The sequence below is a fragment of the Anolis carolinensis genome, chromosome 1 (assembly GCF_035594765.1).
Source record: "Anolis carolinensis isolate JA03-04 chromosome 1, rAnoCar3.1.pri, whole genome shotgun sequence".
Lineage (NCBI taxonomy): Eukaryota > Metazoa > Chordata > Lepidosauria > Squamata > Dactyloidae > Anolis > Anolis carolinensis.
In genome coordinates, this window is record NC_085841.1 from 183,727,514 (window position 1) to 183,751,685 (window position 24,172).

A 24,172-nucleotide genomic window follows, 5' to 3' on the forward strand; every position below is an offset into this window, starting at 1 on the left:
AAATATACAATGCAAATAGAAAGCTTTGATCAGCAATTAGTTTTATGGAGGGTCTATTCTGGGATAGAGACTGATGATCCATTTTTTTTAAAATAAAAAAATCACTGTCGTGACTGGGGGCCCCTGGTGGCACAGTGTGTTAAAGCTGCTGAACTTGCGGACCAAAAGGTCCCAGGTTCGAATCCCGGGAGCGGAATGAGCGCCCGCTGTTAGCCCCAGCTCCTGCCAACCTAGCAGTTCGAAAACATGCAAATGTAAGTAAATCAATAGGTACCGCTCCGGCGGGAAGGTAACGGCGCTCCATGCAGTCATGCCGGCCACATGACCTTGGAGGTGTCTATGGCCTTTTGTTGTTTATTTGTTCAGTCGTTTCCGACTCTTCGTGACCTCATGGACCATCCCAGGCCAGAGTTCCCGGTTGGCCCTGGCCTCCCTCAGCTCCTTCAAGGTCAAGCCAGCCACTTCAAGGATACAATCCATCCATCTTGCCTTTGGTCAGCCTCTCTTCCTTTTTCCTTCCATTTTCCCCAGCATCGTGATCTTTTCCAAGCTTTCCTGTCTTCTCATGATGTGGCCAAAATACTTCAACTTTGCCTCTAATATCCTTCCCTCCAGTGAGCAGCCGGGCTTTATTTCCTGGAGTATGGACTGGTTGGATCTTCTTGCAGTCCAAGGCACTCTCAGGATTTTCCTCCAGCACCAGAGTTCAAAAGCATCTGTTTTCTTTCGCTCAGCCTTCCTTATGGTCCAGCTCTCGCAGCCATAGGTTGCTATGGGGAATACCATTGCTTTGACTCTGCGGACCTTTGTTGCCAGTGTAATGTCTCTGCTTTTCACTATTTTATCAAGGTCGGCCATTGCTCTCCTCCCAAGAAGTAAACATCTTCTGTTTTCCTGGCTGCAGTCTATATCTGCAGTAATCTTCGTGCCTAGAAATATAAAGTAGTTGTAGTTGGTGCCTTACCAAACTACAACCCCAAATTTCCATAGCATTGAGCCACGGCAGTTAAAGTGATGTAAAACTGCAATAATTCTACAGTATAGAGCCAGCTCTTATGATAGGCTTATTGCCATAGGTCAGAACTGTTTTGAAGGCACACAACAACAACAACAACACGATGTGCGTGTTTAAAGTCTTGAGGAATGTAGTCAATAGACTGCACTTTAGCCCCTTGATTTCTTTGGATGCAAGCGATTATTGACACAAACTGTAAACATCTGCAGAGGTCTTTGGCAGAACAAGGATCCTCTCTCATCTTTCAACCAACTGTCTGTGTTTCAGGTAAACCATTTAGATGTGAAATCCAATGCCTTGGCACGTAAAAGGAGCTCTCAGCTTCTCCGGGCAAGGAACACATCCCAAGTAAAGCTGCCTGCCATTTTTTTCCCTTAAAATTTCAGCTCAGCAGTATTGCGTTTCTAAGCAACCAACAGATGCTTTATTCTTTCGGTTTCCTTGACCAAGAAATTCATTCCTGCAAAGGCACAGAAAGAAGAGAAAGGTATCATTTGGACTAGATGCCTCGCTAATGATATTCAGCCAGATGAATTCCAGAACTCAAATCTTTTAAAACACCTGTTCAGCAGAAAGGGCAAAAAGGTAATGAGTAATTTTTCATATTTTACATAGAAACATAACTTACTGTATTATGTTTGAGATGCTAATTCATATGGCTTTTGCACTTAAGGCTATTATAAAACAATTTTTTTCTTTACTGCTAAGTGGCTGGAAAGTGGCATTCATTTACCAGTATTTCATTTTGCTATGCAACAAAAGCCTTTGTTATAGCTCAGTTTATTGGGCTATATTTCTTGCTGAACGTATGACGATAGGGAATCTCGGAGAAGAGAAATAATAAGAATGACAACAAGTTTTAGCTAATCCTTCCATCATAATATGACTTTAAAATATGGTGTTGCAGATATGATCAGAAATAATAAGAATGGCATAACAGTTCTTAACAAATCCTTCCATCATAATATGACTTTAAAATATGGTGTTTGAAATATGATTTAACATGTATTAATGTATCCAGTTTTAATTATGTGTTATGTGGAACATTACCCATAGAAGACATTAACATGATCAGATCTTTAAGGAAGAAAATGTTTCAAGGAAAAAAAATCCCTCTATTTCCTCTGTGATTACATTTTGCTATATTCTCATATAGCAAAAGCCTGAGAAGATAGAGTTGTAAAGGTGGGAGTTTATAGCAGCATGAAGCCAATTAATGATATGTTTGCCTTTTGATCCTCAAATACTGCTGCTATTGGTTGCTAATTCAAAAATTGACAACTGTAGTGGATGCAGCTTTAACCCTGGCCAAAAATCACAATGGGAAGTGACTGGAAGTCTATTTTAAGATGCTATTCTGATTTTTGAAGTGTGTCAAGAAGAAGGTGCCTGTGGCTATTCCACTATTTCTAGAGGTCTTCAAGGATAGTGATTGAATGTTTTTGGTCTCAGGAGATTATGGTGTCCACGGTAAAACTCGGAAAGCTGAAAACGTATTTGTGGGTTAAGTTGTATTTTGCTCACCATCGTACTGAATAAACATCATCTTTGTTTCATTCATTTTCTGTACTTAGTAAATACTAAGCTTGATCTCCCCAGTTGTTAGATTTGGTACCTGGAAAGAACATATATTCATGGAAAGAAAACATTTGAAAAAAGAAATTGAAAAACTTTTGTAAGTACTGCCAGTCATCTGTTTCCTATTCTGTATTTTATTGAAGAATTATAGCTAATAGCTTCATTCTATATCTTGTATGTGTAGGACAACAGATTTTCTAGGGGGGCAAAGGTAATACACCTCTTGGTCCCAGGCTATGAGGAATAGTGTGAATGGGTGGTCTTGTGATTTTATCCTGCTTTTGGGCCTCCGATAAGTATCTGGTTGGCCATTGTGGGAAGAAAGGAAGAGACAAATGGGCACTGCTGTGATCCAACATTTCTCTTCTTTTATTTCTGTCCAATAAACATAAATAAATAATAATGCACTAGTTAACTGAGAGTTGATCTATTGTTCGTTGCAGGGGAGATTACATTGGCACTAGACTTCGGGAAAATGAATTTGATCCACAAGGAAAGCAGCAGACCACTTTTCTTGATGACTTGGTAAGCTGATACTTTCTTCTTCCAACCTCACAGGTTCTTCAGAGATTTCTGCAAATCTGGAAAAATCCTGCTTTGAGCCAAAATTAAGGAGACTTGAGGTTGCTATTGGTTACCAAAAGGAGAAGAGATAATAGGGAGAGCTCAGTTAACACTTGACAGCCCTATCTACTGCCCTTACCAATTAAACAATCTTCAGTTCCACTCCAGGAATTTTGTAAATTGAAGCCCAAATGATATGATTTGCACTGCTCAACAAGGACATATAGGCTACTCAGAGTATTGACTCTTTGATTATTTCAGATGTTCACTGGATACGTGGACTGTTATCAAATGTGGCACTTACAACTACGATGCGTTTATGTAACTGCAAGTCAACTATCGATTTATGACAACTCCATAAATTCCTCAGGATTTTATTAGGCAAGAAATACTCAGGGCCCTTCCACACAGCCATATAACCCAGAATATCAAGGCAGAAAATCCCACAATATCTGCTTTGAATTGGGTTATCTGAGTCCACACTGCCATATAACCTAATTCAATGTAGATTTTATACTGCTGTGTGTGCAACTTTCTCATACATTTTGAAATATTGTTGAAAGCTCACCCATATACACATTGAGGTGGGGTGTGGTTCAAATTGCCAACAAAAAAGAAAATAGGCCATTGTCCACTTTCTGCCATGGCCAGTGTGAGCTGGATAAAACCTTACATTTTTGGCCATACAGTCTACAGGTTGAAGGGAAGAATGCTCCTTTTTGGCCTGGATAATTTACTTTAAACCTATTTCAACTACAGTTTTTGTGCAAATATACTATAGCAGTGCAGGTAAAAGGTCCCTGGCAAAAACTCTCTTTGGAGAGTAGATATTTAAATGCAACTGTAAACAGCATAACACAAATCTTATGGATCAGCTCTACACATGCCTGAACTACGTCAATTTGTGATGCAAAGAGATTGTGTTGTTTGACTTCATATTCTACTTTGTTTTTTCAGGCTCACTATGATTTGGCAGTAAATGTTGCTTTGCCTTGGCTCAATGATGCAGAAGCCACCAAGTCTCAGGGGAAAGAAAAAATGTAAGTGGAAAGCAAAATCTATTATTATTATTATTAGCAGTAGTAGTAGTAGTAGTAGTAGTAGCAGTATAAGATCCGTGTTGCCACAGTCTGGAAATGAGCAAAATTGGTCTGGTAAGTCTGAAGAAATGAACTGAGGGGGGAAAGAAGGGTTAAAGTTTAAAACAAGTCTATCAAAACAGCACACAACAGCTAACAATCTACCATACTCTCAAACACACCCTTCCTCAATTGAAATGAACGCATGGTCTCCCTTCCAAAACAATACAGTGTTCCCTTACTACTTTGCGGTTCGCTTTTTGCGGATTCGCTGTTTCACGGTTTTTCAATAAACTCTAAAAGAATATTATAAATAATAAAAAATTACATTTTACAGCCTAAGGAAGGGAGGAAGGAGAAGCCAAAGGGGAAGAAAAGGAGCCCAAGCGGCAACGGGAGGAGGAGGAGGCAATTTATCAACACACAATTGGTTGATAAAGACTTAAAATAGTTCATTTAAATGAACAGGCCCAATAGAGCTGTTATTAGAATACTTCTTTCTGTTTTAAAAGCATATGGCACTTTATCTCTGCTATTTATTTCCATGATACAGCACTTTATGAAACCTGTCCCCACTGAGTTGCTTTTAATTACTCTGATTTTATCTGCTTGGATTTTAATGTATTTGTCCATTATTTTATTTTTGTGTATTGTTAGAATGTTTTAAGTTTATGTTAAATATGTTGTTGTTTGGGCTTGTCCCTGTTGTGAGCCGCCCCGAGTCCCTTCGGGGAGATGGGGTGGGATATAAAAATAAAGTTTATTATATTATTATTATTAAAATAGTGTATAATTACTAAAATAATGTATAAATATATAGCATCCCTACTTCATGGATTTTCATTTATTGCGGGTGGTCCAGGAACCTAACCCCCGCAATAAGTGAGGGAACACTGTATATGCAATGCCACCCCAAGACAGCTTTTCTGAGCTCTGTGCACTCTCTTGACCTAGCCCATCACTCACAGGGCATCCAGATTTTCTGTACTTTCTAAAAGACTATTTTCCAGTCCCCAAGCACTATTCTGCATCCCCTGTCTTCCCATTGCATAGTTTGAGTCAATTATGATTCATGGCAACCCTAATGCGACCTTATCACAGCCTTATACCCAATCTAATTCCAGTTAGCAAGGTTTGCCATCGCCTTCTTCTGAGACTGGGAGCGTATGATTTGCCCAAGGTTGCCCAATGAGTTTGCTTGGCTAGGCAGAGATTTAAACTTTTTGTGTCCTGGTTCAGCAAATACCCCACTCTGGCTTCTATCCCAATAGGACAGCTAGAAAGAGAACCTATTGCTTTTGGTGCTGAGTTGCTATGGCTGTTTTGCTATTTGGAGCTTTGGAAGTTTTTGTAGATTCTAAAATTTCTGAATGTCAGCATCACTCTAACTTCAATTCAGAAAAAAATGAGCAAATAGCTGTCTATTAAATGTGTTCGATAGCAATACATGGTACATGTACTCACACACATATACTCATATATATGGTGATGGGAGATTTAGCTCCTGTTTTGTCCCCAACTCTTAGGCATGCTTTATGTATGCTATGCAATTATAGCACCATGATGCTACTTTAACTGCTTTAGCTGCTTCCAAAGTATTATCAAATCTGTAATTTGGTAAGGCACTTAGACATGACTGGCAGAAAAATTTACAAAATTACAAATTCCAAGATTCCAAAACGTGGAGCCATGGAGGTTAAAGTGGTGTCAAACGGCATTGATTCTACAGTGTGGATGCATCACCAGTTTCACCTGTATAGAGAGCGAGTTCCAGAGGCTGAGAACCATGCAGGGAGTAGTCTTTCATGTTTTCTCTAGATATACTTGCACAGATAGTGTAACCAAGGAAAGATCTATCCCCAAAGATTTCAAAATCTGGGTAGGTTCGTACAGGAAAATACAGTCCTTGAGATAGCCCTATACCCAATCTAAATCCAGTCAGTGTTGATGGGCACATCAGAATGTATGGACTCTCCATCTTTGGTAGTCTTTAAAGAGAAGTTGAATGGCCATCTTTCATTAATGCTTTAATTGTGTGTTCCTACATAGCAGGAGTTTGGACCAGATTACCTTTGTGGTACCTTCCAGCTTCTGTAGCTTTATGAATGTGAAATAATATGTCAAATATTCCTCATAAAATTTGGAAACATAAAAATATGGAGGCTTTTGAAAGTATTGCTCCATGCCCTACATTATTTTATATTCATTGAACAAAATGGAGACATTTATTATAAAATGCATGCAGTTATATAACAAAACCACAACATTTGAGAACATAGGTCACAGATCTAACATTCGTCTTTTAAAAATGTTAAAATGGGTTTCTTTGGCTTATGTAGAATGTGAGTTTTGGTTTGTTTATCATCAGTTAGATCATAGCTAAGAAGAACACAAAACAGATTGCTTATCATTTGTGAGGTACATCCATCTAATTTTCTCCTTTTTTCCCCTTGATACAACATGGACAGGAAAGTACAACTACATGGCCGATATATCTATCCCAACCGAATCAAGAGAGAAGCTATGATTTTGTCATCGTATGCTGGGATGCTAATGGTATGTGGATTTACAGTATGTAGAGTGTCCATATAGATGACAACTTTTAGCACTTAAATATACTTTCTGTAAAATGTTCCTTCCAGTAAAAATTGATATTCCTTCCAGTGACCTGTTAAGCTACATTTAATGATATTCTCCAAATTCCCTTGCAAATAGTACAACATTAAGGTGATAAAAACTTCTGAATTACATTCAAAATGGTCTATCAATCCTGTACAAATGGGGCAATATTCTTTGATACTTGTATAATCTTTATAAAAATGATGCAATTAACTCTGATCATGGGTATCCTCCTCCTCATTCTTATTTTAAAAGGTCCTATCTTCTATGTACAGTGATACCTTGGCTTAAGAGTTTAATTGAGTCCATGACTGAGCTCTTAACCCAAAAGCTCTTATCTCAAAGCAATTTCCCCACTGAAATCTGTTTTGCCCACCTGAACACCCTCCCCCCTTTTTGTTACGTGTTTTTAAATAAGAAAATGTACTTTATAAATAAATAATAGATACATGCACATTTACGTGGAACAATATAAAAAGAAAAATAAACTTTTAAATGGTAGAAGCACAAAATTGTGGCAAGGAAGCACGAAGCACAAAGTGAAGAGGCAGAAGTATCATTTTCTTCATACTGGACTCATTCCAGCCTCCTCCCTCCCTCTCTCTCTCTCTTCATGAAGCCAAACATACCAGGAATAAAACCCACAAAATCAGCTAACCCAAAGTTCCTCAAAGTGGACAACAGCAAAACAGACAGCAATATTCCAAAGCGGGCAAGAGCATGAGGCACGAAGGCTGCTCCCTTGAAGCCGTGTATTCTGGAGCTAGTACTCCCTCTGGCACTAGCTCTTAACTCAAAATGCTGTTCTCGTGTCAAAGCAAAACAGGGTTGAGTGACAGCTTGTAACTCAAAACATTCTTGCTTGGGACGCTCTTAAGTAGAGGTTCCACTGTATTGCTTTATTGAAGTTATTATAGATAACTTTCTCTGGATAGTTCTTCTGTTTCAGTATGTAACTTAATAACTTTGATTCCTCTAAAGGCTAAAATAAAACCTCTTATAGTTTCTCTTAACCCACAGGAACTGACTACATGGTGAAGTTGCCAAAAATTTTAATAAGTATTCTCAAGTGTTATGTAATCTGATGCCTCCTCTCTGAAATGTTATCTCCAAAAATGATTTCCTTAGAACTATAGTGGGTATCAAATTCTCTTATTTATAAAATTAATCTATCTGAGAAATTCTCACAAAGATTCTCTCCCCAGGCTTAAAACATATGATACACTCCATAGTAACTTCTTATGTTTGCCAATAAAGGTGAAACAAAAAAAATGCTATGCTCACTCTGATAATGAACTCTGAGGGAAATGTATGTAAATTATTCTCTTACATGTTTTCTATTATTATAAATAAAGTCTTATCGTATGATATGTTTTTTTATAGTCATCGGATATTACTATGTAACACGATTTTTGTTCATTGTCATTTCCTAATTGGTTCTATCACAAACATATGGAAAAATTTATTAAACTGCAAAATCTTTGTTTTGCGGGACATCCTGCAGCACATTTTGCCCATTACACACTGCTCATCTACTTCTGGCTGGGCTCCATGGTGAAAGGGGAGAGGAAGTGGCGTACGCCACTGTGGCAGCGACATGAAAAGCTTTCCGTGTTGCCTTTGCTATAATGCGGGGGTGGGGTGGGGGGAACCAGGAGCCAGGCACTTCCCCTGTGGAATGGGCTAATGGGAGAAGCCAGGCAATGCAGGGCGTAGGGCAAAGCGTTCTCTACATATCCCGCCGGAACTCCACAGCTTCACCATGATGCGTGGAGAATCCCTCACTTAATGTGATAAAGTCCATAGAGTCTCAACCAATTCAACATAGTTTGTGGCAACTACAAAAGCGACATTTCTGGAGTATAACAACTACTTTCAAAGTAAGTACCAGACAATTAAACAGGAAACAACACTTTCAAAGCAGAAACAGAATTTTTTTCAAATTGGTTACATGGTGTAATGTATAAGTAACCAAAATGTCATATTCTTTCCATAAAAAGTGCATGTAGTTTTTAAACCGTGCCCAGAGAATCTTGTACATATGGTCCCTGGTCTTACAATCAGTGTATAGAATCAAAATATTCTAATTGTTTCTGTTTTTTAGTCCATAGTTTCATCCTATGGAAGTGGCCAATTCCAGTAGAGTCTTGCTTATCCAACATAAATGGGCTGGCAGAATGTTAGATAAGCGAAAATGTTGGATAATAAGGTGGGATTAAGGAAAAGCCTATTAAACTTCAATTATGATTTTACAAATTAAGCACTAAAACATCATGTTTTACAACAAATCAAAAGAAAAAGCAGTCTAATACATGGTAACTTTATATAGTAATTACTGTATTTATGGATTTAGCACCAAAACATCACAATGTATTGAAAACATTGACTACAAAACCATTGTCTACTAAAAAATTGACTACAAACAAAGATAGAATTGCAGAAAATGAACTTACAGTAACAACATTGTCAGAAGTTGAATCCGTAAAAAGTTTAGTCTAGTGAAGATTAAAAAAAAAAGCTGTGATCCTTGCCTTCCTAGAAAAACAGCTGTGGATCCAGGCAAGAGGCAGACTGTGTTGGATAATACAGAACGTTGGATGAGTGAAGGTTGGATAAGTGAAACTCTAATTGTGTATATGTTTTGCTTGACTTGTAATTCTTTGTGGCTTGACTTGTAATTCTTCTACTGATAAAGCTGATGACAATGATTTTAATCAATCTGTAAGGAAAATAATGTTTTTTTCTGACTTTAAGAGCTAACAGCATTTTAGTGTTTCAGTTCATGGAAAACAGGCGAACACAGTATAAAAGAATACAACATAGAGAACTTAGCACAAGTTTTGCAGAATAAGAAAGCTTTTCATAATGAAAGTTAACCAATAGGACTATCTCTACAGAATAGCATTCCGGTGGAAGATGTCATTGCCATTTATAACACTGGGCCTTCTGTAACACACTGGCAGAATTCTGCAAAAGTAAGCTAACATTTTTATTAACCTACTAGCTTGTATACCCGACGTTGCCTGGGTTATCTGAAAAAGTCAATTTTTAAATTGTACAAAATGCAAAAGATGGTGGGTGAACTACAACTCACATTATACCAGGTTAACCCCAAAAAACTCCATCAATACTTAAAGTTTGTTATGTTGGGCATGTTTGCAGTGGATTCATCATCGGTGGGGTTCAGTGTGTTCTCTGAAGCGGAGCAACTCCGGTTGCTCCTGACTCGAAAAAAAAAAGTGTGTTCTCTGGCTGTAAACTACAGCTCCCACTATGGTGAGTCAGTCCCCTCAAACCCCTCCAGTAGGTTGAGATAGTCATGGGGGTTCTGTGTGCCAGGTTTGGTCCAGGTCCTTCATCGGTGGAGGACATAGTTTCTCTGGTTGTGGGTTAACTAAAACTCCCAGAAAGGAAGGGCAGTTCCCCCCAAATTCCAGTGATCAAATTTCTGCATATCAGGTATGTGTACCAAATTTGGTCCAGATCCATTGGTGTTTGGGTTCACAGTATTCTCTGGATGTAGGTGAGCTACAACTCACACAAACCAAGGTGAATTTTCCCCAAAGACCTCCAGTATTTTTTGCTGGTCACTGGGGCTCTGTGTGTCAGTCCTTGCAATCCTCCATCTTTGGTGGAGTTCAGAGTGCTCATTGATTGCAGGTGAAGTATAAATCCCAGTACCTACAGCTCCAAAATGTCCAGGCCAATTCCCCTCAATTCAAATTTGGGAATATCGGGTATGCATGCCAAGTTTGGTCCAGATCCATCATAGTGCACTCTGGATGTAGATGAACTACAACGCCTATAAATCCCTTCAAAGACCTCCAGTATTTTTGTTGGCCATGAGGGTTGTTTGCCAAGTTAGTTCCAGGTCCATCATTTGTACAGTTCAGAGTGCTCTTAGACTGCAGGTGAACTATACATCCCAGTCCCCACAACTCCTATAAATTATAATGAATTCTCCCCAAACCTCTCTAGTATGTTCAGTTGCTGATCAATTCCTCTCTTTGCTGTATGCCATAAAAAAGGGTAGGAAAGGGTTAAGGGAGAGGCAGTGGGCGGGGTCATGGAAATGAAGAGAGAAAGAAACACTTGGATGTGCTCACTCTAACCTGCAATGTCCTGAGAGGGAATGACTTGGTGGCTCTACAGCACTGGGAATTATAGCCTGTTTGTGGAGGCCGGAGGCTGTCTGTGTGAGCGGACACCCATGCCACATACACACATACAGATTTTTACTTTTATTATGTGGATAGATAGATAGATGGATAGATGGATGTAGGGTCCAAATTCAACCTTTCATCTCTAAGAAAAGATGATGGATGGATTAGCTAACATGTACTTATTTCCTTATGATCAACTTATTTAAGTCAAAAGAAAAATATTAGTTTGTATGTGCTTTCATTTATCCTCCAGGGCCACCAGATTCACCCTTGCAATCTCTCTCTGCATCCTTTTGCTATGTTGACAGCCCCCCAAGCTGCAGAACATGCAAGGAAGCAGAGTAAGTACATGATCCCTCCTCTCACAAAGGCTCCTGGGTGGAAAGCTTGACTATGAAACCTGACTTGCTACTCCACTTATGCCCTCCAGCAAATGTCTCTTTTCTATAGTTTCCCTTATTGATAATTTTTTCTTCTAGTCAAAGGGATAATTCTAAATATATGTGTTGTCGAAGGCTTTCATAGCTGGAACCACTGGGTTGCTGTGAGTTTTTCATGCTGTATGGCCATGGTAGCATTGTCTCCTGACATTTCACCTGCATCCTCAGAGATTTGTTCAGAGTGTTGGAAATGAGGCAAGTAGGTTTCTTACCATACATCAAGGGAACCACTAACCGCATAGGGAAACTTATAAAGAAACACAACTTCCAAAAAATCTACAGACCCACCAAGAAAAATCAACAAATGCTACTTCCAGTAAAGGATAAGAGGGATTCTCTAACAACTGCAGGAGTCTACTATATACCATGCAGCTGTGGACAAGTCTACATAGGGACTACCAAACGCAGTGATGCCCAAACACGAATCAAAGAGCACAAAAGGCACTGCAGACTAATTCAACCAGAGAAGTCAGCTATAGCAGAGCACTTGATAAAGCAACCTGGACACAGAATACTATTTGACAACTATCATGTCTGACCCCACAAGCTGTCAGCAGGGATGATGGGTAGCAGAGTGAAATCCAAAAATTCACCATCCCGGTCTGCCTCCTTCTCTCCAGACTGTTTCCCCGTGTGGAAAAACAGCACTGGATAAACTCACTCCAGCAGACGAAGTTCAACTGTTGATTAAACTTTATTTACATGAACTATTTACAAATAGAGCAAATTCAGTCCTTTCCTCCATGAGTGCTTGCCGAAAGCACCATGCACACACACACAGCACATTGCTCATCGCTGTTCTCCGCTCTACACAGGAAAACTCCTCGCATTCCACAGGAACCAAGATAGTACGTCCCGGTCAAAACACACTTGACCCCATTGGTCCTGTGATACATCAATCATAGCAGACTCTCATTAACTCCATAATTGCTGTATCCAGATTGATTTTAACATTTCACAATACACAGTACCCTGACAATTCCCCTCCGAAATGTTCAAATCAATTCTCTACATATACTTTAACACTCTACACATTTGATCAATCTCTCTTGAACTTCCACAAGATAAAACATGTATACATACAGTCATTTTCAATCACATGTAAATTGTTTTGATCACAATACATCAACTCTCTTCTTACATCTTTATTAACACAATCGATGCCAGAACCATAACCTAATACACTGATGCTTCACTTCATTAATCAATAGTTTTCCCAACCTCTGAAAACTTAATTCATTGTGCCACATAGATTCATTAGATGCTGCCAGACTATATTACAACTCACTGCTGGCTTAACCATGGATTTCAAATTTCTCTTAAAATCCAATTTCTTAAAACCAATTCATTACATAATCAAACTTCACCCAAAAAACTCTAGAGAGTTCTTTCTCCCACTCTCTATCTCTTTTACATCTTTATTTTTCATCACAATTATTCACAAAACTGATTTAACTCTCTCTGAACATATATACATATTTCAACTTCCGTTCAGACTAATAAACAGGCACAATGTTTTTGCATCTCTGGCGCTTTGGCAACACCTGTGCCAATTGACAAGTTGGAGACCACTGATCAACTGATTCAATCTCGGTCTCAAGAAGAGATATATCTTCACTTTTTTCTGTCACCTGCTCTTCACTCTCAAGCTTAGGTGATTTTTTTCCTTTACCCCCTCTCTTCTGACTCTTCTGGGGAGTCTGTACTTCCCCATGTTTCACTGGAGTAACCATCTCCTCCTTAATGGTTCGTTGCATATCTTTTTCAACAACAGAACCCCCTCCACCTGAAGCTTTCTGTACCTCCGCTTCCTTGGTGGAATTGTTATTAAACAACATCTCTTTGTTCAAATGCAACCTGTCCCAGCCTTCATCCTTCTCAAAGAACGCCTTCTTTGAGAAAATAAGCCTCCCAAGACCACTGTGAAATTTAAGCTTGTCTTGGTAGTAGCCTAAAAACTGCATCCTTCTCCACTTAGGCTCACCCTTTTTCCTCTGATTGGCTGGAACTAATACATTAGCATTTTGACCATATACTTTTAGATATCCTATATTTGGAGATTTTTTGTACATTCTCCGAAATGGGATGTCATCCAATTCCTCATCCCATAACCTGTTTAAAATGTAATTACTTGTGTGTGAACACTCTGGCCAATTCTTAGTTGAGCTTTTGGAATCTCTAATTAAACACTCATTCATGTGAAGAATTTGCTTCATCCTATTTTGAGCCACGCCTTCTTCATTTGACTTATTTGATTTTACATTTTTAAATCCTATATTCCTTTCACTCAACATTTTCTTCATCTCTTCATTACACACATTAACTCCTTTGTCAAAAACTATTTGACCTACATGCTGTTCATAGACCCTTTGAACCATGTCTATCCAATTAGACACCTTTACAACAGCTTCCTTCAAATCCTTAAGGAAGTAAATATATCCAAATCTCGTGTGTCTATCTACTAACAGCAAAGTAAATTGAGAACCTCCCTGGCTTTTTACATCAGATTCTGTTACATATAGATGGACCATTTCAAACATTTCCTGGATCTTAATTCCAGATCCTTTTGGATGCTCTTTTGATTCAATTCCCATCTCTGAACAAACTGCACAGTCTAATAAATTTTCACATTTCTCACACTCAAAATCTGTGCATATTTCTAAAGTTTTTCTGAGCACCTCTACACGTGCATGACCCATCGCTCTGTGAAGATGATGGATACACCTGTCATGCATAATTTTCTGTTTCACACAATAGACTTGTGCCCCATCTGGAAAGTTATTTCTGTCAAACATCATATACATTTTGTTCCTTTTTACACCTTTTGCGACTACTCGTCCATCTCTCTGTATATAGAAATAGATTCCGCTAAAAATGACTCTATATCCGTTCTCAGTTAAGGTAGCCACACTTAACAAATTAGAACTCAATTCTGGGATGTAGAGTACATTTTCCCAATCCACATTCAAGCAAGGGATGAACACAGTGCCACATTTGTTGAACTTCCTCTCAGTTCCATCAGCCAAAGTCACTGCTGTTCCAGACACATCCCTTCTGTTTTTCAAAAGTTTAAGATTTGTAACAACATGGTGTGTACAACCTGAGTCCAAATACCACTTGTTCTTTTCGGTGATCCTTCCATTCACCGCAGCCATAAACACTTGGGGCTTAGTTGTTGTTGACAAATTCTTAGCCCCTCTGTTCCCACGAGAACTTCTTGCCTTGTTGTTTGGGCAACTCCTGGCAAAATGCCCCGGCCTGTTGCAGACAAAACACCGCCGTGTTTTGACCTGATGTACTGCAATCTCCTCACGATTCCCAGGAACACCATCATGACCAAAGCCGGCCACTTGCGCCCCCTCCTGGTCGCACTGCGCCATCGTCTGCTTCTGGGCTTGTTCAAATGCCCTCCGGTCCACTTCTTCTTGGATTCTCCCACAAACTGAATCCAAAGTTAAATCCTGGACTCTCACATTCTGGAAAGAATGTACCAGAAAGTCCCAGTCCTCAGACAAGCTGCACAGCACCAGATAACACTTCTGTGCTTCAGAATATTGTAGGCCTCTTTCCTCAGCTCCAATCAATAATTGCTTTATATTGTCCAAATGTTTTCTGACATCCTCGCCCTTAACAAGCTTTGCTGAAAACAGCCTCTTAGTCCAAATCATCTGAGACATGCAAGTCTCTCTCTCATGGACATTTCTTAAAGCTTGCCAAATCTCTTCAGGAGTGTCCTTATTTCTCACATGGACAAGTTGGTTTGGTTGGAGGCACAGTATCAAATATGCTTTGGCTTTCCTTCTGTGCTCAGCATTTTGATCTCTTCCATCTAGGGTACTCTCCAAATCTTCTGATGCCAGCAAAGACCGCATCATTACTGACCACGAAGCATAATTATCATCAGACAGCTTTTCCATGCTGGAAATGAAGCTTTTCCCAGCCATCTCAGCCATCAAGATTCAACACCCCAAGCTCCCGGTGAATCAGCTGCCTCTGTGACTAAGCCGTACTGCCACTTACTCAAGTGCAGACTCAGGCGGTCACAATCTTCTCCTGCAGCTTCACTGGAGCTCTCTTTCGGGCCCCTCCGTCTCTGGAATCCCTCTCACAGCCGCACAGTTGCTGAAAGCTCACCAGCCATCAGCATCTCCATCCACTGCGCAGCAGGAAGCGTGGAGGCCTGGGCCCATAACCCAATGTCAGCGGGGATGATGGGTAGCAGAGTGAAATCCAAAAATTCACCATCCCGGTCTGCCTCCTTCTCTCCAGACTGTTTTCCCGTGTGGAAAAACAGCACTGGATAAACTCACTCCAGCAGACGAAGTTCAACTGTTGATTAAACTTTATTTACATGAACTATTTACAAATAGAGCAAATTCAGTCCTTTTCTCCATGAGTGCTTGCCGAAAGCACCATGCACACACACACAGCACATTGCTCATCGCTGTTCTCCGCTCTACACAGGAAAACTCCTCGCATTCCACAGGAACCAAGATAGTACGTCCCGGTCAAAACACACTTGACCCCATTGGTCCTGTGATACATCAATCATAGCAGACTCTCATTAACTCCATAATTGCTGTATCCAGATTGATTTTAACATTTCACAATACACAATACCCTGACACAAGCATGCTAATAATACAATGTATTGTATGTGAATGTAATTTGTAAGCCGCTATGAGTCCCCTTCGGGGTAAAAAGGGCGGCATAGAAATGTAGTAAATAAATAAATAAATAATGTGGACCATTTCAACAGAAAGGAGGAAACCATAGGCACTATGTAGTGCCATTTGTAAGCTGTCGGGTTGAAAAAGGCCGGATATAAATATGGTAAATAAATAAATAAACCATGAAAATGTACAAAATCTGGCTACCAGTACTAAAAAACACCAGAATCAAGATAGCAAATAAAGAACAACACTCAGAAACAGGGGGGTCCAGACAGTAAACAAATGCCAGTTAACACCTTCCAAACAAAGGATACCCCTCAGGCAACAACAGCCAGGCTTTGCTGCTGCAAGGCTACTCAGTGCTAATCAAACTGGCTAATTGCAACAGTCACACAGGCTTCAAACAGACAAAAGTTCTTTCTCCCACTCTAGACATTCCACAGATATATATATACACCCCACTTGCCCCATTTCCAATAGACCTATGTCTTCCATAGATTCAGGCAAAACATCAGGAGAGAATGCTACTGGAACATGGCCATACAGCCCGAAAAACTCATAGCCACCTCAAAATATATTCCTAGATCTCCCTAGGCCCATCCACACTACAGAATTATAATGTACTAGCTGTGCCCGGCCACGCGTTGCTGTGACGAAGTCTGGTGGTCTGGGAAATAAAGTATTGAGGAATTGGTGGTAGTTAAGGTCAAGGGTAAAGGTTTTCCCCAGACATTAAGTCTAGTCGTGTCTGACTCTGGAGGTTGGTGCTCATCTCCATTTCTAAGCCGAAGAGCCGGCGTTGTCCGTAGACTCCTCCAAGGTCATGTGGGATGACTACATGGAGCGGCGTTACCTTCCCGCCGGAGCAGTACCTATTGATGCACTCACATTTGCATGTTTTTGAACTTCTGGGTTGGCAGAAGCTGGGGCTAACAGTGGGGGCTCTCTCCGCTCCCCCAATTCAAACCTGTGGCCTTTCGGTCCAGAAGTTCAGCAGCTCAGCGCTTTAACACGCTGCGCCATCAGGGGATATTATTTCCCAAAGGTTGTGAATATACAATATTTCTGATTGGTTTTTTTTGTTTGTTGGAGGCAAGTATGAATGCTGCAATTAGGAAAAATGATTAGGATGTAATGGCCTTGCAGCTTTAAAGCCTGGCTGTTTCCTCCCTGAGTGAATTTTTTGTTGGGAGGTGTTAGCTGGCCCTGATTGTTTCCTGTCTGGAATTCCCTTGTTTTCAGAGTGGTGTTGTTTGCGATATTTTATGTGCTTCTACTGTCTGTGGCCCTGAGAAAACAGAGGATTTTCCAGACTTTGATGATGGGAATACTTTGTTGGGAGGTGTTAGCTGGCCCTGATTGTTTCCTGTGTGGAATTCCCCTATTTATTTACTGTCCTGGTTTTAGAGATTATATTGTTCTGCATTATTCTATCCCAGTAATTATTTTATATTAAAGTAGAATCTCACTTATCCAACATTTGCTTATACAATGTTCTGGATTATCCAACGCAGTCTGCCTTTTCATAATCAATGTTTTTGTAGTCAGTGTTTTAAATTCATTGTGATATTTTAGTGGTAAATTTGTAAATACAGTACAGTAGAGTCTCACTTATCCAACATAAACGGGCCGGCAGAACGTTGGATAAGCAAATATGTTGGATAATGAGGAATTAAGGATAACCCTATTAAACATCAAATTAAGTTATGATTTTACAAATTAAGCACCAAAACATCATGTTAAACAAATTTGTCAGAAAAAGTAGTTCAGTACACAGTAATTCTATATAGTAATTACTGTATTTATGAATTTAGCACCAAAATATCACGATATATTGAAAGCATTGACTACAAAAATGCGTTGGATAATCCAGAACGTTGGATAAGTGAGACTCTACTGTAAATACTACATAGCATTACTGCGCATGGAACTACTTTTTCTGTCAAATTTGTTGTATAATATGATGTTTTGGTGCTTAATTTGTATAACGATTACCTAATTTGATGTTTAATTGGCTTTTCCTGAATCCCTTCTTATTATCCAACATATTCACTTATCCTGCCGGCCTGTTTACGTTGGATAAGTGAGACTCTACTGTATATTTCTAATCTTATATTATCTGCTCAGAACTGGATTATATGAGGCTCCTTCTTCACAGCTGTATAAAATGCCCACTGAAGTGGATTATATGGTAGTGTGGAGTCAAGATAATCCAGTGCAAAGCAGATAATATAAGATTATAAATGGGTTATATAGCTGTGTGGAAGGGCCTTGAGTCTACACTGCCATATAATCCAGTGCAAATCTGATAATCTGTGGAAGAAGTCTAAGTGAGGCCTAAATCTGCCTGTCCTGAAACCTGGCTGTCCCTTGGTTGCTAGGCAACCAAGTAGGCAGAGATTAGCCCTCTAAACTGGCAGCAATTGGATAAAAAAAATTATTGCTCTCCCTCTAATTAGGATTTTCTTTTTATTTTCTTTTTGTTGTATCAACCTTGAGGCGTGGATGATGGGTTGTGTTGTCAAATTTTGAGGTTGGGGGGCCTGTACTTTTGTTGTTTTGTGAATCGCCGTGATGCCATCACTCTTTTATATATATAGATTATTCTACTTCAACTGCTGTGGTGTCATCATGTGGAGTCTGAGGATTGTTCATTTCAGGTGAGGACTTTGGAATCCTCAACCCAGAATTCTCCTCTGGTGCTGCCAATCAATCTAGAAACCTCAGGAGGATTCCATAAAATGGAGCCATGGCAGTTAAAATGGAATAATAGTACTATAATTTTGTAATCCCTGTTGGGTTTGGATTGTGAAATCTGGAGTTGAATTCCATGTAATTTACCTGGAAGGAGACATTACATGGGTTCCTAAATCATTCATTTTCTACAGCCCATCATTCTGCTTCCCATCCTCTCTCGTCTATATGTCATAAGACTTTCATGCCAACTCCAAAAAACTTTACCAACTTTTAATCAGCCAGTTAGGAAAGAAGGAATGAAAGGAGAAAAATAAACAAATTCATGAGCCACAGGCACTTAATCCATTAGTATACAATGGTTTGATTCATTTGATCCAGTAGTACTCGGTCCATTTGTTATTTTCATACTGATTGTGTCAAATTTTCCACATAGCTGCAGTAATAGATTACACACATGGACTCATCTTTGGTTTCTGTAATTTAACAGGACAGAGATTAAAACCCCTTTGAAAGTGGAAAATCTGAATTTAAAAGAAGCACTTGTTTTTTTACCTGGATTGATTAATGTGATCACAATAAGAATCTTTAGGACCTCCAGCATGGCATTATGGTCAACATCCAGTTGGCCTTAAAATGAGCTAGAGATTTCTAGAGAGAACATATTAATATATTAATGCAAAAAAATTCTGCTAAAGTTAAACTCACAAATGTTGACAGCTGACTGTATATGTGCGTATACACTCACACTTACACAGATACTTTATATTCGCATTCATATATTCGGTGAATTGTGTGCACCTTTTAAAAACTGATGGGGGCCTCTGGTGGCACAGTGTGTTAAAGCGCTGAGCTGCTGATCTTGTGGACCGAAAGGTGCCAGGTTCAAATCCCAGGAGCGGAATGAGCGCCCGCTGTTAGCCCCAACTCCTGCCAACCTAGCAGTTTGAAAACATTCAAATGTGAGTAGATCAATAGGTACCGCTCCGGCGGGAAGGTAACAGCGCTCCATGCAGTCATGCCGGCCACATGACCTGGAGATGTCTACAGACAAAGCCGGCTCTTCGGCTTAGAAATGGAGATGAGCACCAACCCCCAGAGTCAGACATGACTGGACTTAACGTCAGGGGAAACCTTTACCTTTACCCTTTTACCTTTTAAAAACTGAACATGGGCAATATTTTCAGAATAATTAACGTGAGCAGAAAATGATGGGCAGGAGGTTCCAACCAAAGAATAAAAAACACCAACATTAATTGCGAAGCTCAAAGTTTTGGTGAACATTAGAAAAATCTTGGCAGAACATATCATTCAACGTGCAATGATCCTCTGTTCTTTTTTGCAAGGTGTCAAGTTTCGCAAGGCAGCAGCAAACCAAAATGCCACCACCAACAGTTCAGTAAAAGGAAAGACTATCAACTGACAAGAAGCAAGGCATTTATTTTCAAGAGAGCAGCTCCTTGAAGTAGATTCTTTTTTGAAAAGTCAAACCAAAACAAACTCTGCTTCTCATCGTCCTCTGGTTGGCTAGGCCAAACAAAGCATTGGCCTCATGTCCAAGTTGGCGTACATAAGACTGCAGACTTTTTCAGCTGGAAAGCTTTTGTCTCCTCATAATTTCATATGTAATAATAGACTTTGCTGTTGTAAAGGAATCGATCTATGGGTACTTCTTTGGTCTTTGACTCTGTTTGCAGGAACTCTTGAGGCTGTTTGGCTCTATTTCTGCTTTTTACACAATCAGATTTCCAAAGCTTCTTGTAGATGAATTGTTCTAAGTAGATGCTCTTCCATCATTTCTTTTTCAAACTGTTGGCATTTCATGGTGGTGAAATGACTCTCCCACTGATAAAAAATAAGGAATACCATGAAAGAAACCTGCATGTTAGTTATTGTTACCATTTTGACTGCAGATGGCTTTCTTCTCAATCTGAGGATGTGAATTATAATCCACGAAAAATCATGTTAAAATGAATCTGTTTGCAACACAATTCCATTTCTTTTTATACTGCAACAAAGTGATATGTTTTCCTCCCAGAAAAAAAATCCTTATGTGTAACTTATTGTGGGACAATATACTGATATTAAGAAGGACTCACCAGTGCTAGATGGGAAAGGCAAACAGTAGGCAGGCTCTCTCCTTCTCATTGGCCTTACCACACCACTGCTTTATGTCAAGTTATTTGATTTGAATCTCACCTTATCCAATCTTGTAAAAGTAGCTGATTGTTGATCCTCTCAATTGCATCCTTGCCACATTTGTTTTTTTGAGAGCACCATTTGCACATTTTTAAAATTGGCATTTATGATATCATTACCGACTCCTGTCCCCTGGGCAACGTCCTTGCAGACGGCCAATTCTCTCACACCAGAAGCAACTCAGGTTGCTCCTGACACGAAAAATAAAATCTCACTCTTCACTTCATGATGGGTTAATCTATTTTTTAAAATTGTAATTCCTACAGCACTATGGTGGCAAAAATGGTACAATGGTTGGACATGCTGTAAGGTTGCGATATAACAGCAAACAAAAGAAATTGGAAGATGAGGTTAAAAAGGGTTAAACATACTAGAAAAGTCATCTCCCCCACCTGAACACCAAATGTGGCTTGGGTTTTCTCTGCCAGGGATTTCCTTGGGAATCCCTGAGGGAGGAATAACCTGGCCACAGTGACACCATGCCCACAATGGGTCATTAACAGAAGAAAGTCCCATGAAATATCCATATGCAAATTGGTTATAAAATTATTGCAGGAAAGGGGCATCAATAGTGGCTTATTTTCAGGATGAAAAACCACGCATATTTTCAATTATCCTGCAACACAGCAATGTTCAGACAGAAACAACGTTGTGAAAGAAGGCTGAGGCACAAATGGGTCTAAAGCATTGCTTTGATGCTATAATAGCAAGATATGGTAAGGCCCACTCTCTGCCCCAATCTGTCTCTTTCTCTATCAAATTCCTCACTCTGATCACCTGCTGCTATTGTAGCCTGTATACAGCTCTGGAAACCCCTGGCTTCTCCAGACGTGCTAAACTATATAGTTGGTTTCCACCTCAAAAGACCAATCTCAATGAAATACTGAAGAGTAGAGACATCACACTGGCAACGAAGGTCCACATAGTTAAAGCAGTGGTATTCCCCGTGGTAACCTACGGATGCAAGAGCTGAACCATAAGGAAGGCTGAGCGAAGGAAGATAGACACTTTTGAACTGTGGTGTTGGGGGAAAATTCTGAGAGTGCCTTGGACCGCAAGAAGATCCAAACAGTCCATCCTCCAGGAAATAAAGCTTGGCTGCTCACTGGAGAAAAAGATATTAGAGGCAAATATGAAGTACTTTGGCCACATAATGAGAAGACAGGGAAGCTTGGAAAAGATCATGATGCTGGGGAATATGGAAGGGAAAAGGAAAAGGGGCCGACCAAGGGCAAGATGGATGGATGGTATCCTTGAAGGGACTGGCTTGACCTTGAAAGAGCTGGCGGTGGCAACGGCCGACAGGGAGCTCTGGCATGGGTGGTCCATGAGGTCACAAAGAGTCGGAAGTGACTGAACACAAACGAAGCCATGGGTTCTCATGTCTTCATTTCACTTTCATGCAATAGCCTGTAGTTGCTAATATGGTCACTAGAGGCCATTCAAACACCGGTTTATATGGGCTATCATTCATGTTGCTATCCTTCCACCGAGGCAGTGAGAAAAGAGAACTCTTTTCTCATGTAGTCAACTTCTCTTATTTACAATCTGTGCCTGTAGTTCCTTGCAAATCCAAACAGAGAACCCGTCTTGCATTTGACAAGACAGCTGGATGGCTGTTGAGAGGGGTTGAAAACTGTAATGTTAATTAAAAAGAAGCTAAATATTAATATATTTAAAGCAGCAGTTTGTTGAATCTATGGGTCCAGAGTCCATAGATATGGAGGACTCACTGTATTCTTTAAAATGAGCCGGCCTATATTTTAAAAGGTTCCAGTGAGGCCCTTTCCTCTGACTGACTACATTCATAAGTCCATCTGAAAGACACAAGAAAGAGGGATTTTTCCGTGGCTGTGCTCGGGGTCTGAAACTCTTTTTTGAGAGCTTAGATTGACAGCCTCCCTGCTTTCCTTCCATAAAGGGACGGGAAACCTCGCTCTCGGCTTCTGTAACCATTCCTTCAGCATGCCTTCAAAAAATTGTGCAAATCTTTTGGATAGCGAGGCAGATCAGCGCCAGCGTCTGGAAGAAGCAAAGCAATGATTCCTTTATCTTGCCTTTTTTCCCCTTATCTTTCCCAAAGGAAAGATTTCCTCCTGCCCCACCTGTCCTCCCACTGACTGGGGAGACCTCCTAGATGCACTCAAGGATGCCTTGGGTGAGGAGGAAACCCATTGTGGTGCCATTCAGCCCCAAAGGCTGGCTCTTTCCTTCCTCTGCGGCTCAGGGGAAGCTCTTGGGACCAGGGCTCTGAGGCAGATGGGCGAGTGCTAGGCCTCCGTGGCGCTTCATATCCTGGTTAGTCCTTGCTCCTCCAAGTTTGGGGGAAGAGCAGCGTTGCCACTGTAACACCATGATGTATCATATTTCATTGAGCATGGGTGTATTCCACAATGAAAGGGGACATGAACAATGTATTGGAAGAGATAGTGGTTGAGAAGTCCAACATCATTGTCATCTATTACTAGTAGTAGTAATTGTTGTAGGAGTATTTCTTACCCTCCTCTCCTCAAGGCATGGGGTGGGACAGGAGGAAGCCCTTAACGTATCATAGATAAAAACAGCCGTCTAAAACACATACATTAAAACACATTAAAATAATGTATACCAGGTATAATGTATACCATGCCGGGGCATGGATGCGGCCCTTTTGGCTCTATTGTCAGACCCTCCTCTCTCTCACCATCCCATCTTTCCTTTCCTCTCTTTCATTCCTCCTTCCCTCCCTCCCTCCCTTCCCTATCTATTTCTTCATCCCTCCTTCCTTCCCTCCCTCCATCCCTTTCCACCCTTCCATCCTTCCCTCCCTCGCTCCCTTACCACCCTCTTTCTCCCTCCCTCCTTACTTCACTCCCACCTTTAACTCGTTCCTTCCCTCTTACATCCTTCCCTCTCTCCTTCCATCCTTTGGTTCCCTTTGGTCTATCCTTCTTTCTCTCTTTCCTCCCTCCCTCCGTCCCCTTCCTTCCTTCTCCTTCCTTCTTTCCTTCTTTCCTTCTTCCTTCTCCTTCCTTCTTTCCTTCTTTCCTCCCTCCCTCCCTCCCTCCCTCCCTTTTTTTTTTCCTTCCTCCTTTCCTCCTGGGGGATGTTTAGCTGGGAGAAGAGAAGGTAGAGAGGGAACATGAGAACCATGTTTCAAGATTTCAAA

At 40.3% G+C, this 24,172-nt stretch overlaps 1 protein-coding gene across 6 annotated transcripts; it reads left to right on the forward strand.

Moving 5' to 3' along the window:
- The first annotated feature begins 21 nt into the window (after positions 1 to 21).
- On the forward strand, positions 22 to 21,250 carry c1h2orf80 (chromosome 1 C2orf80 homolog). 6 transcript variants are annotated; one of them, XM_062961555.1, is made up of 9 exons: positions 22 to 254; positions 1,402 to 1,599; positions 2,613 to 2,690; positions 3,037 to 3,118; positions 4,115 to 4,197; positions 6,705 to 6,792; positions 9,753 to 9,830; positions 11,272 to 11,359; positions 20,172 to 21,250. In XM_062961555.1, the coding sequence occupies exons 3-9, from the start codon at positions 2,650 to 2,652 to the stop codon at positions 20,246 to 20,248; spliced, it is 537 nt and encodes a 178-aa protein (XP_062817625.1). In that variant the 5' UTR covers positions 22 to 254; positions 1,402 to 1,599; positions 2,613 to 2,649; the 3' UTR covers positions 20,249 to 21,250. The 6 variants fall into 6 exon arrangements, with proteins under 6 accessions (XP_062817625.1, XP_008107408.2, XP_062817616.1 ...); XM_062961546.1 differs by lacking the exon at positions 22 to 254 and adding an exon at positions 271 to 1,282; XM_008109201.2 differs by lacking the exon at positions 1,402 to 1,599 and having other exon boundaries at positions 2,615 to 2,690.
- The last annotated feature ends 2,922 nt before the right edge of the window (positions 21,251 to 24,172 follow it).